The 23633-nt window shown below is 44.3% G+C and overlaps 3 protein-coding genes across 3 annotated transcripts; all 3 read left to right on the top strand.

Annotated features, from left to right (window-relative positions):
- The first annotated feature begins 689 nt into the window (after nucleotides 1-689).
- On the top strand, nucleotides 690-3560 carry LOC133967823 (cytochrome b-c1 complex subunit 10). Its single transcript, XM_062403480.1, has 3 exons — nucleotides 690-820; nucleotides 1509-1639; nucleotides 3159-3560. The coding sequence occupies exons 1-2, from the start codon at nucleotides 771-773 to the stop codon at nucleotides 1627-1629; spliced, it is 171 nt and encodes a 56-aa protein (XP_062259464.1). The 5' UTR covers nucleotides 690-770; the 3' UTR covers nucleotides 1630-1639; nucleotides 3159-3560.
- Nucleotides 3561-7951: 4391 nt separating this feature from the next.
- mbd3a (methyl-CpG binding domain protein 3a) lies at nucleotides 7952-15743 on the top strand. Its single transcript, XM_062404801.1, has 7 exons — nucleotides 7952-8151; nucleotides 9769-9934; nucleotides 11393-11530; nucleotides 11818-11908; nucleotides 12009-12186; nucleotides 12932-13090; nucleotides 13228-15743. The coding sequence occupies exons 1-6, from the start codon at nucleotides 8138-8140 to the stop codon at nucleotides 13083-13085; spliced, it is 741 nt and encodes a 246-aa protein (XP_062260785.1). The 5' UTR covers nucleotides 7952-8137; the 3' UTR covers nucleotides 13086-13090; nucleotides 13228-15743.
- A 1068-nt stretch (nucleotides 15744-16811) lies between these two features.
- Nucleotides 16812-23273, top strand: LOC133968954 (RNA-binding protein MEX3B-like). Its single transcript, XM_062405224.1, has 4 exons — nucleotides 16812-17245; nucleotides 17761-18324; nucleotides 19996-20252; nucleotides 20414-23273. The coding sequence occupies exons 2-4, from the start codon at nucleotides 17835-17837 to the stop codon at nucleotides 21623-21625; spliced, it is 1959 nt and encodes a 652-aa protein (XP_062261208.1). The 5' UTR covers nucleotides 16812-17245; nucleotides 17761-17834; the 3' UTR covers nucleotides 21626-23273.
- The last annotated feature ends 360 nt before the right edge of the window (nucleotides 23274-23633 follow it).

Raw genomic sequence — 23633 nt, 5'->3', positions numbered from 1 at the left:
GCTGGAGTACTTACTGGTTTGAGGTTTGCTGTGGGTAAATACAAAAATGTTAATTTGAGTTAAAGGGATAGTTCAGTTCAAATAATTTCTATTCACTCATCTACTCACCACTATTCTGATGGAGGGATGGTTGAAGTGTTTGAGTTCACAAAACACTTTCTGGGTTTAACAGCATTGCAGCTAAATCCAATACAATTGAAGTAAATAGTGTACGATTAGTCAAACATAAAACAAACAACGGAAAATATTTAAATATGACTTGAAACGGTGTCTTATTACACCTAAATATCCTCTGCTATCATCCTCATAGCAGTTCTACCGAGAACACACACCAATGGAACAGAATGGAGGTGTTTTAGCTATTTCTTTGTTTTTTTTCTTTGCATGTGAAGAATTGATTTCTAATTACTTGAATTGTATTGGATTTGGCCGCCACACTGTTTACATCTGAAACTCAAACACTTTATTTATTTAATTTATTTTACACTCTTATCTATAGCTACATGTTCTTTGTATGCACATAATGTAAACTGGGGTGTATATAAGTTATTTTGAATCGGGGCTCCATCCCTTAGCTGAGATCAGTGTAATAACTTTGGGCCGCCATTCTGATTTCTCCAGCTTGTACTGTGAAAATGGTTCTTTTATTTTGGTAAAAGCCGGAAGTACATTTTGCACATACGTAGTAGTTATCACCAAAGCCAACTCGGTACTTCCTTTGAGCTCTTCCAGCCGCGCACCGGGCGTCAGGAGGAAACATCTCAGACAAAATGTTGACTAAAGTCATCGGTCAGAAGTACGTGTCCATCGCCAAGTCGTGGTAAGATTCCATTTTAACATCGTGCTCCGGATGAAGTGAAGGAACAGACTCAGGGCCGTCAGAGGCTCAACGTGTCCTTGTCTAACATTAGCTGTTAGCTTAGCCGAGGTCATAGCTGTAGTAGGGACGAGCTAACTTTAGCTTCCTGGCAGCTAACTTCAGGTTTAAAGTGTCAACACGACCACTTTAACTCTACTAGCTGACTGGTCTCAGTCGAAAGGTTGATGCTCTTGTTATCATTCAAGATAAGACAGAGAAAATAGTCAATCTGTGTCTCAAAATGTTGACGGGTCTGAGGGCAGCTGAGGTGAAGTGGAAAGGAACTAGCAACCTTTTGTATGTGAAGCTATAATAACAAATCCTATTAGTATTCAAGACAATAAACAAAGTATTATTTAAGTTAATGTTGCTTATTGGACTAATTAAAGTAATATTTGTTGCTTGATGTTTGAAGTTCATTGTGCAAATAATAACTTCCCTGTTGACAAATCAACTGGATCTTTCCTCTCAGAACCAAACAGTCCTTGTCTTTAGCTTGACCTTGAATAATATTACTATTTGTGCCGGCCCCTTATATTCTCACCAACAGCATAATTGTGCATTGAAATTTCTACGATCACTTCAGTTGATTTTATTTTACATTCACTTTAAATATGCTCAGTGTGGTAAATCTTGACCCTCTTGACAGGATCCCCACTCTGGCTATATGGGGCGGCGTTGGAGGAGTCGCTCTTGTCCACTTCACAGACTGGAGGTTGTTTTTGGATTATGTTCCCATCATCAATGGCAAATTCAAAAAGGAAGAGTAATGGCAGCCAGGTAAGAGACGATGAATGCAGGTGTTAATTGTCAGTGGATGAGGTGGGTCTGCTGAGTAAGGACAACATCATGTGTAGATAGTATCATATTTGTTTTTGGAAATGGATTCACTGATACTACCGCACTCACTTTTCAAGCCAGAGACAATACTCTGGAACTGCTTACTGTTTCTGTACATCTAAATTAGATTTTGACTGTTAAAACTATTCAGTCATATTTCTTTCACGCTGTATTATTTAATCAATTCAAAATGCTCTTAATCTCTCTTATTCTGGAAAGCTGGATGGTAAAAGATAATTACTCAGCAAATGTATAACACATTTATGGGGTGTTTGATGTTGATAAGGCCCACACCCATCTACGTGCAGCATCAAGGTCTTTTATGTAGCTATGCAAGTTTGTTGGCCACAGATCTTTCTCCTGCAAAAATGGCACAGGAGGGTTGTACCTCTCAGACAAGCTGTTTACATTTTATAAACATGGGCAGACCTGCATATGGAGACCACAGGCAGCGGTTGATGGAGTTCAACACAATTTCTGATAAAAGAGTACCTAGAACATTTATTTTATGAAAAGATGTTGGAAATCTGCTATTGTGTTTATCTTTCTAATGTCCCAACATCTAATCTTTGAGTTTATTTGATGGAAATATAGGACATGTCCGTCCAGGGGCCTTTGGCCTTTTTTCAGTTCTGTACTTCCCCGTAGAGACCTGCTGTGAATGGTTCCACCTCACGATGCATCATTTTTGAACAACAATCACGTTGGTAAGATACTTGAGGGTTACATGTCTTCAGCTGGGACTCAAGAATTGAGTTAAACTCTGAGTCAAGAAACCAGGCATTTAGACCAGTCAGTAGGCCAGAATCCAGGACAGTGTATGTTTGTAGCAGCTTCTATTATGAAAGAAATGTCTAGAACACCTTTGACCCCTGGACATATTTAGTGTTGAACCTTTGGTTTCACCTTCAAATCTTTAAACTGCGACAAAACCTTAAACAACTGCGATTCTTAATGTCTTTAACAATGCTGCAACTTACTAATAAAGTAGATCTGCAAAAGCAGATAAAAAAAGATATATTTGGGGGCTCAATTATTTGAGCATTTCTTTAAAACCTGTGTTCTCGTAACTAAGTACGGACGCTCATCTGCAGCTTAAAATACACAAATGGAGTTTTTTATTATCGTGTGGATACCCGACATAGTCTGGTAGGTGCGAAAATGACTTGAGAAAGTGTTTGAAATTATATTTGGGTTCTGTAAGGTCGGCTGGTTCCTCCAACGGCTTTCTACTGCCTGTGCCTGTAATCAGGGAAACCAGTCCGATCAGTTCGGATACAATATAAAGAGGCTGTCGGGTGTAGGTCGGGCTTGGGTTAACTTTCTCTGTGGCGGTTTCGGAAAAGTGTTTGTACAAATCATGTCTATCCTTACACCCAAATTTTATTCACTCAAACTTTCTTTCTAGCCTTAATGTTGGATTGGCCTGTTTCTTATTCTTTTTTTTTTCTGCTTCCAGGTCAGTTCTACATTTTTCTCAAAGAATTAAATAATGAAAAGAAGCTGCTGCAGCCGGTACCTTGCGCTGTTGTACACCTACATGCCAGGCCACTGGAAGCCGGTCATCTTCACCCTGCAGCTCAGTCAACATCGACCTATTCACCACCAACATCCAGCTGAAATGCACCACGATTTGGCATTTCAACTTTTCCTCTGCCAAAACATGAATGGAAGGAAAATGTAAAGAGGGGTGATAAATGGACTCTTAGTTTTTTCTTTTCCTGTTCAGTTTGGGTTTAGGTATTTATTTGTAATCATCATTTCTGTGTGAGCCGTGGATCAAACCTGATTCACAAAATAAAAATATTTTCTTTATGTCATGCTGTAATTGTTTGATGAGAATAAGTAAAATATGTGAGATTTATCCTGTATTACATTTGTGCATATTTATTCCACTTACAATGGGTGAACTGATTATGAAGTTCATTGTTTCCCTGCTCTCAATATCATGTCAAATTACATTTATTGTTTGCACAATGCAAACACACTAGTGGAGCTTAGCTTTGGTCACCAATGATGTCACTGCACCACTGCTTACTTTTATGTAGAAGTCATAACAAGTGGCTACTGTAAGACCCACGTGATATCAGGAAACTGACCTCAGTTCATGACAGAATCAGAAGTATTTTATGCCAAGTAGGTTTACACCTACAAGAAATTTGCTCTGGTTATTGGGGCATAAAATGAACATGAACATAGAAACATAAAACGCAATAAATACAACATACATAGGAAAAGCAATAAAAAATAGAAAACCAGTATATACTTACTCACTGTTTACTTATTATTAACTCACTCTTTTCCAATATTTATACAAAGTAGCATTTATTTTGACATAGACATTTCTGAATAAAAATATATGAAAGATAAAATATAAAAAGTGAAATGCAAAACAGTAAACGGTGTCCGATTGCAATATGCAATGTAATGCAGTATAATATAATATGAGATAATGTTGAAGGTGTGGGGGTGGATTAAAGTCAGAGTCGGGTGAGTCAGGCGAACCAGATGGTGAAGGACAGTGTTGTGCAAGTTCATGCCTCATGAACTAGTTCAAATTTCAGTTCATACAAGTAAACATGAATAGTTCACGTTCATAGTTCACCATTTAAATTCTGAACTAGTTCATAGTTCAGTTCATGTCATAGTTTTAAGGTGGAAAGTGAGAATGAAAGACTTAACTTGTTAAAGAAAACCTTATTCATCACTACCCCTTGCCTTTACTGTCGGAATCTTTATCAGACAGTGTGTAAAAATCCCTCTCTGCTTTCTCTTGCCATCTGTATGAGACCGAGAGCTGTTGTGTTGCAGGTAAGGCCTGCCCCTTTAAGGAAAGTTTGTAGTGTGTGACGTAGTGCATCTGGGTATTGTGTGTAAAGAAGCTAAAAGTGTGTGTATAACGAGAAGTGACGGACCACCTGGGGGTGATACGAGTGTTGCTCCTGCTGTATATCCGAGAAATAGAGTGGCCGCATTCCAAGTAAAGAAACATCTCCTCCTCCTTCTTCACGGAGCGGTCCGGACGGCTGGTTACCGGTCAGACAGCGAGCCAAGATAACCAGTGACAGGGGCGGCTTCCTGGTACAGGCGACATAGGAGACTGATTTCTCATGACGTGAAACATGCAATTTAAAACAATACATTAAGTCACACCATCATTCTCTTAACCCCGTGGACGCACCGGAGGTAGAAGCGCTGCGAAAAGCGGTCCGCTTCCTTTCTTCGCCCATGTTAAATACTTGGGCTGTTCGCACCAGGAAGAACCGGGACGCTCCGCGGCCACACACACACATAATCTCCTGTGAAGACCAACATCATTTACCCCTGAACCAGCGCGGAGACATGATGATGATGATGACAAATTTAATATAAAAAAACATGTAAATTTAAATATAAAAAAATTAAATTAAAAATTAAATTAAATTAAATTTTAAAAAAAAACTGCGCGCACATCTGTGCAGAAGCCCACTGCGCACATGCAGCGCTACCGCACACATCTGCGCAGAAGCCCATTGCGCACATTATGTGCAGAAGCCCATCGGGCACATCCTGCGCAGATGCCTATTGCGCAGAAATTGCGAGCAGTTTTTTTTTTTTTTTTTTTTCAATTACATTTTTCCCCTTTTTTTATATTAAATTAAATTAAATTCACATAGTGTAAGATGTTTTGAACTAAATAAGCAATATCCCACCAATTTTAAGAGTTCGATATATTTCCGGCTTAAAGGTGGGAAGGAGTGGGATTCCAACCCCGGTCCTTCTGGTTGGATCTACCAACTAGGCCACACCGCCTGATGATTGACGTGAAGAACTAACACAATCAGAAGATGGCCAAATGATCGTGTGTGTCCATGTCATGTTATGCTGCTTCAGAGAAAATATTTTGTACTTTACTACATATATTTGACAGCCTTACTTGCTAGATTTTTGACTTTTAGATACTGGATGATTGTTAGAGAATAACCCAGTACGTTTTCCAACCTTGTCTTTGTACGGTTTGTACGGGTTTTGTGGGATGGCAAGCTCTCATTGGCTGATGAGTTGGCATATCAAGGGTGAATGAGGAAGGGGAGTGAAGAATAAAGTGGTGGATGATAGGAGTGTCGGAGTTACGAACAAGAAGTGTGATGTGTTCGCTGGACTTTAATAAAGTTACACATAAAGAGAGAAGTCTCCCGTAGTCTGTACGCGAGGACGCTACAAAATGAACGTGTTCACCGTTCATATTCATTATTTGTCATTGAATTGCGTTCAGTTCATCGTTCTCATAAAGGTGAACGTGTTCATTGAACACGTTCTTTTGCGTTCGTTCATGCACAACACTGGTGATGGAGGAGGTGAGGATGGACTCGATGATGCAGGTGTAGACGTGCACCATCATTGACTTTGGCAGGTTGAATTTGTTCAGCTGCCGCAGGAAGAACATCCTCTGTTGTCCTCTTTTGGTGATGGAGCTGATGTTCAGCTCCCATTTGAGGTCCTGGGAGATGATGGTGCCCAGGAAGCGGAAGGACTCCGCAGTGACGACTGGGGCATCTCTCAGGGTGATGGGGGTGGGTGGGGCTGGGTTCCTTCTGAAGTCCACATCCATCTCCACTGTTTTCAGCGCGTTGAGCTCCAGGTTGTTCTGATCACACCAGGTCACCAGATGGTCAATCTCCCACCTGTAGGCGGACTCGTCCCCATCAGAGATGAGCCCAATGAGGGTGGTGTCATCAGCGAACTTCAGGAGTTTGACGGGCTGGTGACTGCAGGTGCAGCTGTTGGTATACAGGGAGAAGAGAAGAGATGAAAGAACACAGCCTTGAGGGGAACCGGTGCTAATGGATCTGAATTCAGAGACATACTTACCCAGACAGGAAGTCTGTGATCCACCTGCAGGTGGAGTCAGGCACACTCAGCTGGGAGAGCTTCTCCTGTAGCAGATTCGGGATGATAGTGTTGAGAGCAGAGCTGAAGTCCACAAACAGGATCCTGGCGTAGGTTCCTGAGGAGTCCAGGTTCTGGAGGATGAAGTGAAGGGCCATATTGACTGCACCGTCTACAGATCTGCTGGCTCAGTGTAGGCAAACTGCAGGGGGTCCAGGAGAGGGTCAGTGATGGCTTTGAGGTGGAACAGCACGAGGCGCTCAAATACCTTCATCACCACAGAGGTCAGGGCGACGGGTCTGTAATCGTTGAGATCAGCGATCTTGGCTTTTTGTGGACAGGGATGATGGTGGAGGTCTTGAAGCAGGCTGGTACGTGACATGTCTCCAGTGAGGTGTTAAACATGTCAGTCAACACCGGAGACAGCTGATCAGCACAGTGCTTCAGGATTGATGGAGAGACAGAGTCTGGCCCGGCTGCTTTGCGTGGGTTCTGTCTCTTGAAGAGTCTGTTGACGTCCCTCTCCAGGATGAAACTGTGGTTTGGAAGTTGTGCAGAGGTGCAGGCCCTTGCTTTGGTGGGGGAGCAGCGGCTTATGGGCTGAAGTGTGGTGTCATGGGGGATGGATTCAGGACTTTCCCATTGTCTTTTGAAGCGACAGTAAAACTCGTTCAAGTCTTTGGCTTGAACGAGTGATGTTACCTGAGCTGTCGACTGTCCAAATTAATGAATTGAAACCCTCCACTCTGGAGTCGCATGCAGCAGAGAAAATATAAGATAATCTTCTTTGTGCATGAGCAGAGGACAATCATGTTTCACCTCTCGTTAGATTATGGTTGAACAGTCCATGGAAGACCCCAAGGTGGGTTGTAGGAGGGGAACTATTACATTACATTACATTACATGTCATTTAGCTGACGCTTTTGTCCAAAGCGACTTACATTTTTAGTACACTCAACATTTATGAGGGGCCATTTAGGGGTTCAGTATCTTGCCAAGGACACTTAGGCATGCAGATGGGAAAGAGTGGGATGCGAACCAGCAACCTTCTTGTTGCAGAGCATCCGCTCTATCCCCTAGGCCACGCTCTCCTCTCCTACTATTGGGAGGGGGCATTAAAACATTTTTTAATCTCTGTCACTTTTGCGCTGGTGCGTTCAAGGTTTGTTTTAAAAAAAAGTATTCATTCAAAATTATAATAAACCATAAATTCTGTTTGATTATTCCAGTATTTTAGTGTAAATTGGACTTTATCCTGCAGGGGGTGGTAATGCACCTGGAAGCGCGCACACTGCCACATTACACCAGAATAAGATCCTGCTGCTGTATGTGAGACCATTGTACGGACTAGCCTTTACGGGGGTGTGGCGGATGGATTTGCGGCGCTCGTTCCTGTGACGGGGCCGGCGGAGTGATCCACAGCGGCACAGGTCGCGGAGACAGACAGTGGGATCGATAACAAACGGAACTCGGTGAGAAAATTCATGACCGGGACGAGGAGCACAGAGCTGGCTTCAGAACTGCCGTGAGCCCCCGGTACAGGCGAGGAAAGCGGGACGCAGCGGGACCATGGAGAGGAAAAGGTGGGACTTTTAAAAAGGCGCAGATGTTACGGTGAAAGTTTGCGTGCAGGAAATAGACGCATGCACACACACATACACACGTCCTGTAATGGGGAAACACTCAGCTGCTAATGAACGCGTCTGTCTTATTTATTTACACTACAAGTGAATGTAGCTCAACTTTGGCTGCAGGGACTTGTAGTTTTACCAAACCAGGGAACTTTAAACTGCACTAATCGATATGCTAGCCGCCGGTTACGCTGACGTTATTGACGTTAGCGGTGATGCTAGCTTGATTAGCTAGCTAAGTTTCATTGTTTACACACGCTTGACTGGCGGTGCGACGGGCCCCGCCACTCTCACCGCAGCTCGGATAGAAACCTCCAGGATACAACACGGAGACAAAGAATAAGTTGTCCCACGTGCAGCTCAGCGTAGTGCATCTACCCGCAAGTCTCCGAAACGTCTACCATTCACAATTTGAATGGGCAGCGAGTCTGTTTCTCAATTAGCAAGCCGCATCAGCTAATGAATCAACCTCAGATCGTCCTATCGGACTCGCCGGAAGAACATCCACTCGAGTGTTTCTACTTATTCCCCACTTTGAAACACTGTGTGGGTTTTTTACTAATGTGCTCTGTGACATCTGACTCCTTGTCAATGCATCTGTAATGGAGGGAAAACCTTCCCCTCCCGATCCCTTTCAAAGACTGTTCACAGTTTGCTGACCTTAGAAAACTTAATCCAACTTGAGCCTTTGAAGAAGTCTCCCCAATCAGAATGAACTGAGAAGTGGCCTCAGAGATGAAGGTTAATCTAAACCGTTTATTATCATTATTGTTATGATTTTGATAAATCGTTGCCAACTCAAACAAGTAATAAAAGATAAAAGATAAGATAATCCCTGATTGGTCCGACAATAAGGATATGAGATGCGTTTCAGCAGCACAGAGCACAGTCACAAATGGATAAATAAATTTGGGTATATAAAGATGAAATTGAAATACATAATGTCAACACAATATTTACAGTGTGACGATGTGCACATCAGCCAATGAACTGCACATACTGAATGAGTGTAGCCCAGTAAAACCAGTTAAACCAGATTAGCTCGGTCCCAGAAATGGTGTTTGAGGTCTATGCTCTACTGGGAGCAGAGATAATTATACAACCTAACAGGTGCAGGTAGGAAAGACCTGCTATACGTCTCCTTTAGACACTTAGTTGCTCTGAAGGAGCGGCCCAGTGCTCTGACTGGGTGAGATTGGGGACATGGCTACAACATGGGTTTGGTGAGACAATTCACAGTGTTACTTTTTAATGTTATTGTTTGGTTATTTAATCGAATAATGGTATGGTTGTGAAGTGTTATGATCCATCCATCATCTTCACCACTTGTTCTTTGATGGTTGCACGAAATATACAGAGACAAACAATCATTCACTCTCGGGATCACACCTACAATCTATCAACAAGTCTTTGGATGGAGGGAGGAAGCTTGAGTACCTGGAGAAACCCCACAAACACGAGGAGAGAACATGCAAACTTCACAGAGACAGACCCAAACAAGGTCTCGAACCAGGAACTTTCTTGCTGCGAATAGTAATTTGATGCTTTTTCCTCTGTTTTTCATTCTAGTATACCCGTTAAGTGCATTCTCAACAAGCCCCAGTTAGTCCGTGGTCTGAGTGGAAACCTACACCCAGATGTGAATGCCAGCCACTCCCGGGCTGGAAGGTCTCTCCTGACCAAAGTGCAGCGCAGCAGGCACAAGCATCACTACGAATCCAACCATCAAATCAGGGTGAGACTGTGTTTTGTATTATGGAGCAGAAATGCTTGAAGTTGTGGGAAAATATACCCTTCAACAGAAATGAAGGTATGAAGCTATTTTTGTTGCAAACAAACTGAGCACATGGGACAATGGAATTTGGACTTCTGGAGAGATGATGTAGAATGTAGTCACATGCCTGTGTGTCTGTGTGTATAATTGAAGTCAGATAAAAATGCCTTAGGAGTTGCAAACATGTAGATTTCCTGTTCTCTCCCACGGATGCAACACAAAAGTTTCACATCAAATTATTCATTACAAGTCCATAAACCCTGGGTTACGAATCCCAATCTGAGAAACTCCTGCTCCTGAAGAATTCCTATAGTTACTAGACTTCAAACCCAATAGAGCAGCATTTGATGTCCTACTTAACATTTGCTCACCAAAAAACAGGGCAGCCTGCTGGAAAATGATTATTTTTTTTCATGTTACATATCCATCTTTGGATCTTTTAAACACAAATCTCCTCAGTGGGCCTCAAAACCAAAAGTAATTAGCCTCGCTGTTCCCATGTGTTTTGGGGGTGGACTGTATCGTTTCTATGGACAAAGACCAAATTTATTATTGACTTTAACAGGTTTGAGGAAGCAATGTACTTCTTGTACAATGTGTGCTTGAAATTACAAAAAGGAGAAATCCAGACAGATTCTGAAGTCTTTGCTTTATTTGTTTAATCACTTCCGGTTCCGGTAAACAGCGATGACTGCTGCGTGTCTTATTCCTCCGTGCAACCAGGATATCGGTGCCTGGTTATTCAAACCCTTAATGATGGCAACCCTAACACTCTATGACCGACTGACCGGCGCGGAGAAATGCGGGTCCGGTCTGACCGGTCTGAACAGCCAGGCGGGAGCGCGCTTGAGGAAAGCGTTGTGCTGCGCAGCCGCTACATGGTCTGCTACTTCCCTCCCTGCTTTTCCACTCGCTCTGTTTTTTTCACCGCCGATCTCCACACACACAACTCGCCTCCTCAACGTAACTGCTGCTTGAGAGTGAGTGCCAGGCGCTGAATGCTTTGTGGGAAGGACTAATTGCGCATGAGCGGGTCTTAAAAAAAAAGAGCCAAATAATCGTTTCAACTCGATTTACATTAGTTTGGAGATCGTTTGACCCCATAATCGTAATCACGATAAAATTTCGACTAATCGAGCAGCCCTACAGAAAATACAGACCCTGTCTATTCCAGTGCATCCTCAATACACCTGTACTTAAAATATATCCACTCAACTAAGACACATGTTAATGCCAGGTATGATCACTTTCATTGTACCAAACAACATTCCTCTTCTTAGTTAAGATGTCATGAGACTTTACCACAGGATATATTCAGTACCACGTAAAACTCACGTCATTTAAATATTTCTCTGAAAAGGTTTATTTAATCATGATAAAAGATTGGTTCAATGATTCATGTTGTCATTTTCCTTACAGCTCAAACCTGATTTAAACACAACACTACCAGTTCGACAGACAGCCTCCATCTTCAAGCAGCCGGTGACCAAGGTAACAAATCACCCCAACAACAAAGTGAAGACAGACCCCCAGAAAGCTGTGGACCAACCCAAGCAAGTAAGTCTGCGAGCAGTCCACGTGCACGTTTCAGTTCTCTCTCAGTAAAAAGTTAAACTGCATGAGAGTCAAAGGAATCAGCTTTACCTGCACATTGTAATTTGAGTCATTTCCTCAGAGTCGAAAGCCTTGCGATTTGTCAGGACTTTCTTTTTAGTTTTGAAGGGTGAATTTGCCCTGAAGCAGATATCTGTATACATTTCACAAAAAGCATTATTTCAGTTTGGAGAACATTGTGTTAAAACTTAACAAGGCCCTTTGTTTTCTTGGTTTGCTTCAATCTTCAGCTGTTCTGGGAGAGGAAGCTGAGCGGCTTAAATGCATTTGATATTGCGGAGGAACTGGTGAAAACTATGGATCTTCCCAAAGGTTTACAGGGTGAGAGTAACAGCCATCATGACTGCCATGTATAATTCAAAATAAAAGAGTTTTCTACAAGCTTAACATATCCCTCTGCTTTTGTTTTTACTGTCCTTAGGTGTTGGGCCTGCATGTTCAGATAAAACACTGCTTTCTTCCATCGCCAGCGCGCTGCACACCAGCCCTGCACCCGTCACCGGACAGCTCACTGCTGCGGTGGAGAAAAATCCTGGAGTGTGGCTGAACACATCCCAGCCTCTTTGTAAAGCCTTCGTAGTGACTGATGATGACATCAGGTAAGAGGTTCACATGTGCAGCACAGCGGTACCATAATCGATCTATATCAAGTAGATGTTTTTATCAGTTGGTACCAGTGGTGCAGGAAGTACTCAAACATGTACTGAAGTAGAAAATACATTAAAAAAAATTGTACTCAAAAGTACCTCATTATTTTTGTAATGTAAGGTAAAAATATATTTCAACTCTTTTCTAAGTAAATAGGCTTTCTAAATATACTTAAATATTCAGAATAAAAGTATTTGACAAGTGTGACCCCCATAGTTCACTGTTTAAATGCGATCTTCATAAATTCTGGATACCAAGTGTCTGCCCAATGTGTGTCTGCCCCAAACCTGAAGCGGCGATCCACCACAATAAAATAGATTTTGCAGAACATATCATGGTGATAACTGATTTGAATATAATCAAGTACATAGTCTGACTGGCTGTGGAAGACATCCACTGGGCTCTTTTTGTCCTGTCTTGCTGCTTTAAATCTGGTTCAGTGTGGTGATTGTCCCTGCTGTCACTCAAACCAAAACTTAAGGCTTAAATTGCCCCATCTGTTTTGGTTTAAATCACATCCCGGCAAAACAATCGAATAAATAATGTGCATAGTGAATAAAAACATGAAATGGCTATATACATGCAGTTCATATGACGATGTTGTTAAAAAAATCCTTTTGCTCCTCCAGTATTTCCCATGATGGGTTTGTAGTTCCTTGGTGCTAGCTTTAATTTATTTATTCTTATTTATTACAGGAAGCAGGAGGACATGGTGCAGAGTGTGAGGAGGCGGCTCGAGGAGGCTCTCATGGCTGACATGTTGGCTCATATAGAGGACACCACTGCAGCCGCAGCAGCAGCAGAAAAAGTAGAAGAGAAGGTTGAGCAGGTGGACAAGGAGGAATCATAGCCAAGGTACGCTAATGATCAGTGTGTAGCTGCCATCATCTTTTTATTCTCTATCCATTTACAGACTTTGTTAATCTTGCACTCTAAAAAGCTTAAGTACTCAGCTAAACCTGTAACCTGTCTCTTTCTCATCTCTCCTACAGGCCCGACGTGATGTTTGCTGGTAAACTTGTTTTATTTTCCCGAAATATAAATTTTTTTATAAATGTTTACATGAAGTAGACCCTAAGCAGAAGTTCTGCAAGTTTGTTAACATACACAAAAATCTGTTTCTTTTCTTCTTTTTTATATTTGACTATGTAACCCTGAAAGGGTACTTTGAGTTTAAATTTGTTACCTCTGTATGACAGTTTTTGGATGGTGCTCAATGCAGTGTTACACTCAGTTAACAGCTGTTCAAGCTCAAAGTTAAAAACACAAACCTGATGTATGTGAATGAAAAGTGTGTGTGTGTTTGTGTGAGAGATGTATCAGTTCATGTTCAGAACCTCAAATGTGTTCCTTTTTTAACTGTTCAAGAAGCATATGTTGCTCTTATATTTGAACTCTGGCACTGTAGGTAGTGTTTAGTAAGTTGCAGTATGTTTACATGCACGCAGCCCTCGTGTGGCTGTGAATAATCCTATTGAGCTCATTTGATAAAGGTTTTACAGTTCAAAGTGCTGTTATTTGCCATGATAACCTGTGTTTACATGGTTTATAAAGTTTATGTCTGGGGTGGGCCCTTTTCATTTTGAGAAAATCCATCAAGAGGCATACTAAATGATTGAACGCAAATATCACACTAACGCCTCTGATGTCAGATGGTAGTGAACATGCAACTCGCAGCCGGGTTTTTAGGTTTGAAACAGTTAGTCTTGAGTCTTTGCCAGTTTCAGCTTTGAAAACGCTGCTCTCGGCCACATGTTGCCCAAACAGAGACGCAATCGTCACTACATGTCTGCTCAGAATTAGGTATTTCTTCAGGACGCACATACAATTTATAAAACTCCCGCAGAAATTGTGGTGGCTCTTAACTCATTGTTGCTTTGTAGTTTTGATAATTTTATGTTATAGGTCGTCAGACACATCAGCTGGCTCCACATTAAACAGCCTAGCGAATGTGATGTTTGTTTACCTTTCATGTTCTGTAACAATGATCAAACGCCTGAAGGAGGTCTGCAGACTCTCCAGCGTATTCAGATGTCCTAGCATAGCAGGAAAGTTCACAGCGTTGCCCCCTTTCTAGTTGCAGTTACCACAGCTGTAAGTGCCCCATGTTTAAAAGCAAGGAGCTAAGAGGCTGGTGGGGACTTTGGAGTTTGAGGTTGTTGGTAATGTCTGCCGTGAAGGCCAGATCACTTTGCAGCTTGCTATTACTCAGTTGCACGACAGGTTTTCCCTTCTTCTCCATGAGGTGTTTTACTTTCTCCCTGGCAGTGATGGCATATTACCTTGATTCAACCGTCGCACGTCTCAGGCTGCATTAGTAGGCTCTTGAACTGGCAGCTGTACAGCCCTCGTGTTGTCATAATACCAGTGTGATGCAGGGAATATGACTGATGTGTTTATAATTGAGACAGCAGCATACATCTAAGTCACTTTCATTGATACTAAGATTATTTAATGTTTTGACCACGAATTCCCTGCCGCCATGGCTGAGACTCCATTTGCAACAAGGTCCCTTTTAAAGTTTAGGGATCTTGTTGCAAAATCAAGACCGTATTAAAGTCAATCCCAACCTATCATAGTGCTGTGCATGGCTTCCTAAGACAAACAGTCCTCCCTCACGTCCTAATCAGCAGCGATCCCACGCACAAAAATGTGTTTGTTATGTCTGTTGTTTCATCGCAGGCCAGAGAGAAAAAACTGGGAGTTTCTTGTGCTGGCTTCAAGTGTTTTTTTTTAAATATACATCTTGTGCCATATCAGTAATATGTTTTGCATAGGCTTTTTTCAACAAACTGGCAAACTGGAATACTTTATTTAGCAATTACCTTGTTCACCACAAAATCTGTCTGTCACTTTCATGTGAACTCTGCTCAAGAGTGTTTACTTTATCAAAGAGCTTTTGTCCTTGCAACTCTTCTAGTCAAACATGTTTCCAACTGTTATGATGCTCGAGATCAGAATTGTTAAACATTGAGAATTGACCCCCCATACTAAACACACCTGTTTGTCTATTCACTTCAATTTTTTTTTCCATTTCTCCTGGAAAGCATCTGCTTTTCTTGAGAGTTGCCATGATGCTTGTCAGCAATGATTCGTAATATTTGTGTCTCGGGGTGTGTCTGGGACCTGACTGGTATACAACCAGAAGTGGCCAGACTGAAGGACACAATATTCTGCTATTATTTTTGTTTTATTGAAAGAAAAAAAAAATTTAGTTCCCTTTTTAAAATATTTATAAATTGTCCGACGGGCTTATAGGGCTCGGAGGCCGTAGGTCCCCCACCCCTGGTTTAAGCCATGTTATTTGTTCTGACTGAAAAATTGTCAGTATTGTTTTGCCATGTTTGATTTTATTCAGTAAATGAAAATGTGTGTACCGTAAGAAAATACAAAACAACAAATGCAACGCTCATGTACCTCATAACCTGGTGTACTGTACCTCATTACAAGATTCATTTTTGTCTCTGTATCACTGTGACACTGTTGAATAAATACAGCTGTTTTGTTATTGGTGTGTGGATCAGTTATTACCTCAGCAAAGAGGTCATTGATTTGTTTATGAGCAATTTATTCAAGATCAAATTAAAAATCTGGATCTTGTGAATTTAAATGTGGTTTCACTGGGTGTGCTTTACTGAGTGATATTTATCTCCTATTACCTTCCATATACTTTCAAGGCTGAGGAAGATGGATTCTCATTTTAGGCTGAAGGGTTGTTTTTCTTTAAAGGTCATTGCATTATAAAGCCTGTCAGAAAATGATGCCCATGTAAACTTGTAAATTGAGGACAAATAAATCCACAGCCTTCAGACACAGGCAAGATGAGGCAAAACAACAATGTGTCTTTTTAATTGTAAATTCTCTTTGTGTTGCCCAACAGTGATTTTGGCACAAATCAAGAAAGGGATCATCTCGCAAACTCATTCTCCTCTCGAATTGCTCTTAAAAACACATATTTATAAATGTGCTTTTTGAAAATTCGGATCTTGGCAAATATTTTCTTATTTCTACTCTTCTCATCTGAAACACGTTTTATTTCTGCATCCGTGCTGTGATCCATCAGATTGCGTTTTGAAAGGTGCTATATACTACACCTATGTACTACAGTTTATTGTTATTATCGTTACACAACTCTTTGTTGTATCGGCATGTGATTATAGACATAAACCTGACATATAACTGATCTTTTTTACTCAGACACTAGAACGGTCGTTGCTTGGGGTTATTTATCTGTAATTCTTACGTTTTGACATGAAATAATTGCCCATCTGAGATCTTTTAATGTGTACATACATGCACACGCACAGACTGTATGAGCATCCTCCAGTGCAAGAGCTGGAGCAGACAAAACATGTCATTGGGAGCCATGATGAACACACCCAGCCGTGAGCACAATTTATCGGGACCCGCACCAACAAGAGAGGGATCGAACACCAGCGTCCCGCAGACACAATGGCTGTGACAGTGGCTTTGGGTGGATGCTGCTCTCCTCCTGCTGCATGTGGCCTTTGAACCCATTGTTGTGTCGCGGGTGACGTCAGTGCCGTGTGCGGGAGACGGAGCGGCGTGCGCCTGGCGAGACAAAGGCGGCGGAGCGACTGGGGTCAGGCAGCAGCAGCAGCAGCAGCAACAGCAACAGCGGCAGCGGCGGCAGAAGCAGCAGCACCAGCATCGCAGAGCCGAGAACCACTGCTTTATTTTTTAACTAAAAGGTAACTGCTCCCCTCCAGCCGCTGTGTCCCTGACGGTGAACCGCGCGAGGAGCCAGAGACTCTGACCGGGGAAAAGGCTTCTCTCTCCAGACAGAAAACAACACAACGGTGCCCGTTCTTAACCGTTTTTCTCCTACGCCCCCCCCCGTTTAGCTAGTTAGCTAACCCGCTAGCTCCCCTAGCGCCGCTGAGCTCCGGTCTCCTCCTCCTGCTCCTTCCTCTGGCTGCTTCTCATCTTCCCCCCACGAGAGCTGGACCGCAGCCGAAGACAGGAGCCCGTCGACAAAGGCAAGAGAAAGTAAGTTCGTGTGGTTTCAGCACTTGTTTAATTTAGAAAATTGAGCTCGGCTGCCTTTGAGAAAGAGCCCAAGTTGGACTGACAGCGCGGAGCTAGCAGCTAGCTGCGGTGCTCCCAAACAAAGGGGTCGGCAACGTGACTGAGTGCCGACTGTGTGGAGTTAGCCTGATAGCTTCGGCTGCTGGAGCTAACAACAGCCCCTGTCCTCGTTTCATTTACATATTGCGCTCACACAGCAGCAGCTACAGTTAGAAACACAAAGGGGGTTCGTGTCGGTGTCTGGAGGCAGTTTGTTGACTTGTGTCAAAGCAGGTTTAGCTTTATTCTGGGAACTCGAGCAGCCCGGATGGTCTCAGTTGTCAGACAAGAAGCAACAACAGACAAAGCGAGGCGCCCGAATCAACACTACTCCAGTCTGCTGGTGTCTGTGAATGATCCGCGGCTGCACGCTCCTGCCCGCCAGACTGTTATTAAAGAGAAACTAAACTCTTAACTTATTATTCTTATTATTTTAGTTTTTTTCAGGTGAAAAGAGATCACTCCCAACAAACAGGCATCCGTGATCTGATGTGAGATCCACGGAGAGACTATGCCTAGCCCTTTATTCCACCCTGAGATTTTGGACCACGACATGGTGATCAGCAGCCAGCACAATGGGATCGGTCTGACCCGAGAAACGGACCAGGAGCCCCGGGACGAGGACCACCAAGAGGCGCTCCGCTTCGCCCTGGACCAGCTGTCACTCATGGCCCTGGAGAAAGTGGACTGTGGGGGCGGACTGGCCGACTCTCTGGACGGGACCTCGGGTCCCCCTTCTGAGGGCTGCAACGGCGTCGGTGGAGGAGGCTACATGGACCTACAGATGCTGGAGCATCCCGGTGGGTCGCGGGACTCGCCCTCGTCCTGCTCCCCATCCCCGGAGTACTATGGCTCGGGCGGGTACCACATGAGCGGCTCACACCCCATGCTCCACGGGGAACAAAGCTCTGTCCTCTGCAGCAGGAAAAGAAGTGTCAACATGACTGAATGTGTGCCTGTGCCCAGCTCCGAGCATGTGGCTGAAATCGTAGGAAGACAAGGTAAGATGAGTGTGTGTCTTTGTGTTGTTGTTGTGGTGATGATACATTGTGTATGTGCAGCTTGTCGCGGCAGCATGCAGCCTGGTTCTTTGTTTGGGTGGCTCCTTGTTTTGGAGGGGGAAGAGGGGGGTGTCTGTGAAGTTGAATTAGCCTGCGCTCGCTGCTCGGCTCTCCATGCAGCGAGTGTCTCTAACGTCACAATACAGCGATCACTCCTTTAAAAAGCCAAACCTGCTGTATTTAGTGCTTTTTAGCGATATTCAGACAATGCGTTGACAAGAGAGTGTGGTTGGGGAGTAGGAGGGAGGGAGGGGGAGGGGTGGAGGAGGGTCAGACAAAGCGGCAGATTGTCGGGAGTCTGGACATGTCTAGCTGCCTGCACCTAACAAAGGAAACACACCGAGACCTGCTCGTTCAGCCCTCCACGCAGCAGAGGAGGCCGATTTTAGCACTGAGCTCATTTTCACAACTCTGTGATACGTGTGTCAGATCTTTGTTGTGTGAGCTGAGCAGATTTAGGCAGAACCACCAACACGGGACTGGGCGGTGTTACGCCCTGCACCCAGTCTGCTGCCGCTCGTCTCCGAGACGCAGCCTTCATTTCTCCCACTTCACGCGGCTCTATTGTTTCTCGTCCACACGCGCACCACTCTTTAACCACGGCCCGGGCTGTGGGGCTGTGGTTTTACCTGTGGCGGCCGCGGCAGCCTTATGGCATTGTTCTCTTTGTTTGAAAAAGCCATGCTTTCTGCTTCCCACAATGACATCACACTCCGTGCGCCCGATTGGTTGCCGGGAACCGAGCGTCCATATTTAAAGAAACAGGAGCACACGGGAGGAGGCGCTGCTGGAAGAGGCGACATGAGTTGACACAAGCAGTGCAGCAGCCATTGAACACTTTGTGTATATATATATATATATATATATATATATATATAGTGCAGACATGCTGCTTTCACTGGCTCTGATAACAGAGCTATAGGATAATTCTCGTGTTACAGCAGCAATGTTTTAAATACAACAACAGACCAGCGGCACTACATTTAAATATGTTTATATAATATATTCATATGATTTGATATATTTGCAACATGACAGCAAGATATGGACAATCCTTGCAGAGTGATTTAACTGTAAATTCACACATTTGAATATGATTAGTCTTGATATTAAATATGACATCTGAAGGGGTTCCACCTCAGTTTTTTTCTAAACTGATTTATACACAATGGATTCCAGTGCACTGATTCACTCTTTGCCCACTTTTTCACACAATCCCTCTTATTTATAGGCGCAGGCAGGCTCAAACTATAGTCCTTCAATACACGTTTGTTTTTGGTCTCAGCGGTTTTTAACAAGGTTTTCATTCAACTTTTCATTTTAAAGGCTGTGGTTTATTGCTCTGTTGAACTCTGCTGCTTAGAGTTGAGAAGTCGATTTAATGCCCAGTTTGTTTTAGTGAGGGGAGATTAAATGCAAACAATAGCATCACAAACTACTGCATCAAAATCACAAAAACCGGACCTTGCAACCTCAGTGAAAATATTTGTTGCAGAGCTCTTGTATCCTTTTTAATAAAGTATTAATAAACGCTTTGTTTACCCACACCTGGGGTTATTTTAGTGTTTTTCTGTTTAACTAATTTGTGCTGTATCTCTCGCCATCTTCTAGGTTGTAAGATCAAGGCCTTGCGTGCCAAAACAAACACCTACATAAAGACTCCAGTGAGGGGCGAGGAACCCGTCTTCATCGTTACAGGGCGCAGAGAGGATGTGGAGATGGCCAAACGTGAAATTGTCTCTGCGGCCGAGCATTTCTCTATGATCCGGGCGTCCCGCTGCAAAGCTGGCGCACCCGGAGGAGGAGGAGGAGGAGGAGGAGGGTCTCTTCCTGGACCACCACACCTCCCAGGACAGACCACCATACAGGTACAGAAACCCCTGGGACTTAGTTATCCTCCTCCTTTAATTTTGTCTTACTCTTACCAACTAAAGAAATGATTTGATGTTTGTTTTATTATCATCTCTACAAAGTCAAGTTTTAGTTTTTCAGTCATTAACGTCTCCTTCCTTATGTATCGTTGATCCAGGTGAGGGTGCCCTACAGAGTGGTTGGTTTAGTTGTTGGACCAAAGGGAGCAACTATCAAACGCATCCAGCAGCAGACTCACACCTACATCGTGACACCCAGTCGAGAGAAGGACCCCGTGTTCGAGGTGACCGGGATGCCTGAGAACGTGGACCGAGCGAGAGAGGAGATCGAGACCCACATCACCCTGCGGACTGGAACCTTTGTCGACCTGCAGGGAGACAATGACTTCCACTCCAACGGCACCGATGTCAGCCTGGAAGGCCTGGCCGGTCTGAACGGAGGGCTGCCATCGGCTCTGTGGTCCAGGGCTAACAACCACCATTCTGGCCCTCCTCCCCCTCCATCCTCCCCTCCTTCCACTGCTCCCATGTCCATGCACCACTCCTCCAGCCGAAAGGTGTCCTCCTCATCCACCTACCAAGCGCACAACGGCGGTATGAACTCGGAAAGCTTCAGCACCGCCCGTAAAGCCAACGAGGGGGGCAGTCCCACTAGCCCTTTTAGCACAGGCTCCAGCAGCACAGGAGGAGGGTTCACGTTCGGGGGTGACTCCACCCCGGGGCTGCCCTCCTCAGATGAACTGGGCTTTGAGTTTAGTGCTGCCAACATCTGGGCTCCTTTTGCCAATGGTGGAACAGGCAATAAGACAGCCGGCTCCTCCCAGCAGCAGCCTCTACGTCGCAACAGCAGTGGGCTCAGTGGCGGCGCCATCACTCCACGATTGTCTCCAACTCTGCCTCAGGACGCAGGTGTGGGCCCTCTGGATCACCCCCTGGCCCGTCGTGCACAAAGTGACCCCCTCAGCACTCTCTCCTGGCTCCAGTCAGGCAGCGCAGGAGGCGGCTCCTTCTCTGGGGCATCCAGCTCCAGCTCCGGGGGCTCGTCCACAGGTTACTCCTCCTGCTCGGCCTCCTCCCTGCCCGGCGGCTCCCCAACTGACTCCGAAGGAGGCAGCAGCGGCGTGGGCCTCAGCTCTGGGATCCTGAGTCGACTGAAAAGCGGCTCTGGGGTGGCGGGCCTGGTCGGCGTCGGCCCCGGGGTCAACAGGGACTGCTTTGTGTGTTTTGAGAGCGAGGTGACGGCAGCCCTGGTGCCTTGCGGCCACAACCTGTTCTGCATGGAGTGTGCCGGGCAAATCTGCCAGTCAAGTGAGCCGGAGTGCCCTGTCTGCCACATCCCCACCACACAGTGCATCCGCATCTTCTCCTAAGAGATCGGGGGTGTAATAAGAGGGGTGGGGGGCAGGAAGAGGACTGGGTGGGGCACCGGCTGTGGCAGAGGCGATGGAAGGATTCACACTAAGACACTTCACACACATGACGGACCATAATAAATACATTAATAGAGATGATGATACTACGCAGATGTTGATTTATTACTGATATCTGTCAAGATGAATAATAACAATAATAATAATGACTGACTTATTTTAAGAGTGAAGTTACTAGAAACTGGTTTGCAGCCATCGGGGCTCGGACAGTCTCTCGGCGGTGAACTTTATGGAAGGAACCTAGTGTCTTATCTCTCTTCAGGCCTTCATTTGGAGCCGGAGCAGCGTGCACCACTGGCCGCCGGTCCGTCTCCACATTTCTTCATCCTGGCTTCTTCACATCTCTGCCTGCTTTCTCTCTCACAGCCTTTCCTTGTGACACTTTTGTACTTAACAGATATTTTTCGATGAAGTTGTCACTGAGGCCTGCACTTTTCTACTCCTTATTTTAATGTTCAAGACAGGACTCAAACGGTTGCAGCAAATGCCCCCCCACCCACCACCACCACCACTCGATTTCTCCTCCGCTCTCATTCATGCTGTTTGTGACACGAAGCGGGGGGGTGGCTGTTATCCTCTTAAGCTTGGGACTTTGACAAAGGTCGGCATGTAGGCAGGCACCTAGCGGAACAATGCGCCCGAGGAACGCCGTAAGGATGAATTCCTTGTTTCTAGTTGTCCCAGAAGAAAAATTAGCCATCAGTGATGCCAAATGATGCTATAAATAGACGTCTTGTTGTTCTTGATCAAACTCAATAATGTGTTGAATGAATTTGGATGAGTCTGCCCCACGTTTCAAATGTGGCCGCTGCATCGATTAATTTGATCCTCTTGAATAAGTCAGAAATGAACCATTAGTGATAATGAAGGCATGTGTCTGAGGTCTGTACAATGGGCTGCCTGACAATCACTTCACCTCTCTCTCTCTCGCATTACACATGTGCGAGTATCGCCCGCTCATGCTGTTCTTCACCTCTGCGTTGTTATGCCCCCCCCCCCCCCCGCTCCACTCTCACTCCTATAGGAAGCCGAAGCTCTGATCCATCCACACGGAGACCCTTTCCTCTCACATCCTGTCTGTTACACTCGGATCGACTCATTTCGTGTTTTCTACTTGTGTTTGACTCTTGACTGTGGAGTGTGTGGCTCACAGACATGTTTGATCTCTAGGATCAGATAGGGCTTTTCTGATGTCACACGTGAATGTTTTTGTCCAGCTTAAGGAGAGACGTTCGCTCCTCCCACATGAAACAATAACAAGGGGCTCGAGTTGAAGCATTTTTTTTTTTTCATGCACTGTAATCCTCAGCCCCTCTTAAAAAAGTAAAATGTAAAAAAAAAAAAAAAAAACAACTAAAAAGCCAAAAAGAAACAGCTCTTACTGTTTTTGTTAAGTTTTGGTCTTCCACCCCACTTTCACAGCAAAGCTGTATGGCACTCTCTCAGATGACACACTGTCATGCTCATATAGCGCTGTACTCCTGGCCAAATGTAGTGCACTATATGGTTAGCTGTTTGCGGTTTGTCCTGTGTTTCATAGCATTACTGGGTAACTCCGGAGGCAGTCGTGTTCTGTTTTTGTCTTTGTGTTTTTCAAGAGTTTGCAGTAACTGCCTCCTATAGTGTTAATACTGTACGGACAATTTGGTACGTTTTTGTGGCCCTTCCGAACATTTCATGGAATCAGCTCATTCAATGAGACAAGCCATGACGATTTAATTCAAACGACACACACCTAATTCTTAAGGGCTTCCTCTGACACGCACACACACATACACACACTCAATCAATCACATGTTTCACGCAGTAGGAAAAGAGTCAACGTATCTTTTATGGCAGCTAGTAGCTAGGTCATCCAGGGCTTCCAGACACTCTGTGTTCAAATCCCAGCAGCTGCAGAATGTTTTGCTTCTTATTCCGCTGGTTTTTCTTTGATTGTCCCTTCACA

Source organism: Platichthys flesus, chromosome 14, assembly GCF_949316205.1.
Source record: "Platichthys flesus chromosome 14, fPlaFle2.1, whole genome shotgun sequence".
NCBI lineage: Eukaryota > Metazoa > Chordata > Actinopteri > Pleuronectiformes > Pleuronectidae > Platichthys > Platichthys flesus.
The sequence above is the reverse complement of the archived record's forward strand: the minus strand, read 5'-3'. Positions and strand labels throughout refer to the sequence as shown.

Excerpts from the sequence above, each read along its gene's own strand:
- LOC133967823 (XM_062403480.1), top strand. The coding sequence starts at position 771 with ATGTTGACTAAAGTCATCGGTCAGAAGTACGTGTCCATCGCCAAGTCG. Across the intron at positions 821-1,508 it reads GTGTCCATCGCCAAGTCGTG|GATCCCCACTCTGGCTATAT; the intron begins GTAAGATTCCAT and ends CCCTCTTGACAG.
- mbd3a (XM_062404801.1), top strand. Across the intron at positions 9,935-11,392 it reads AATCCAACCATCAAATCAGG|CTCAAACCTGATTTAAACAC; the intron begins GTGAGACTGTGT and ends TTTTCCTTACAG. Across the intron at positions 11,909-12,008 it reads TCTTCCCAAAGGTTTACAGG|GTGTTGGGCCTGCATGTTCA; the intron begins GTGAGAGTAACA and ends TACTGTCCTTAG.
- LOC133968954 (XM_062405224.1), top strand. The coding sequence starts at position 17,835 with ATGCCTAGCCCTTTATTCCACCCTGAGATTTTGGACCACGACATGGTG. Across the intron at positions 18,325-19,995 it reads TGAAATCGTAGGAAGACAAG|GTTGTAAGATCAAGGCCTTG; the intron begins GTAAGATGAGTG and ends GCCATCTTCTAG. Across the intron at positions 20,253-20,413 it reads CAGGACAGACCACCATACAG|GTGAGGGTGCCCTACAGAGT; the intron begins GTACAGAAACCC and ends TCGTTGATCCAG.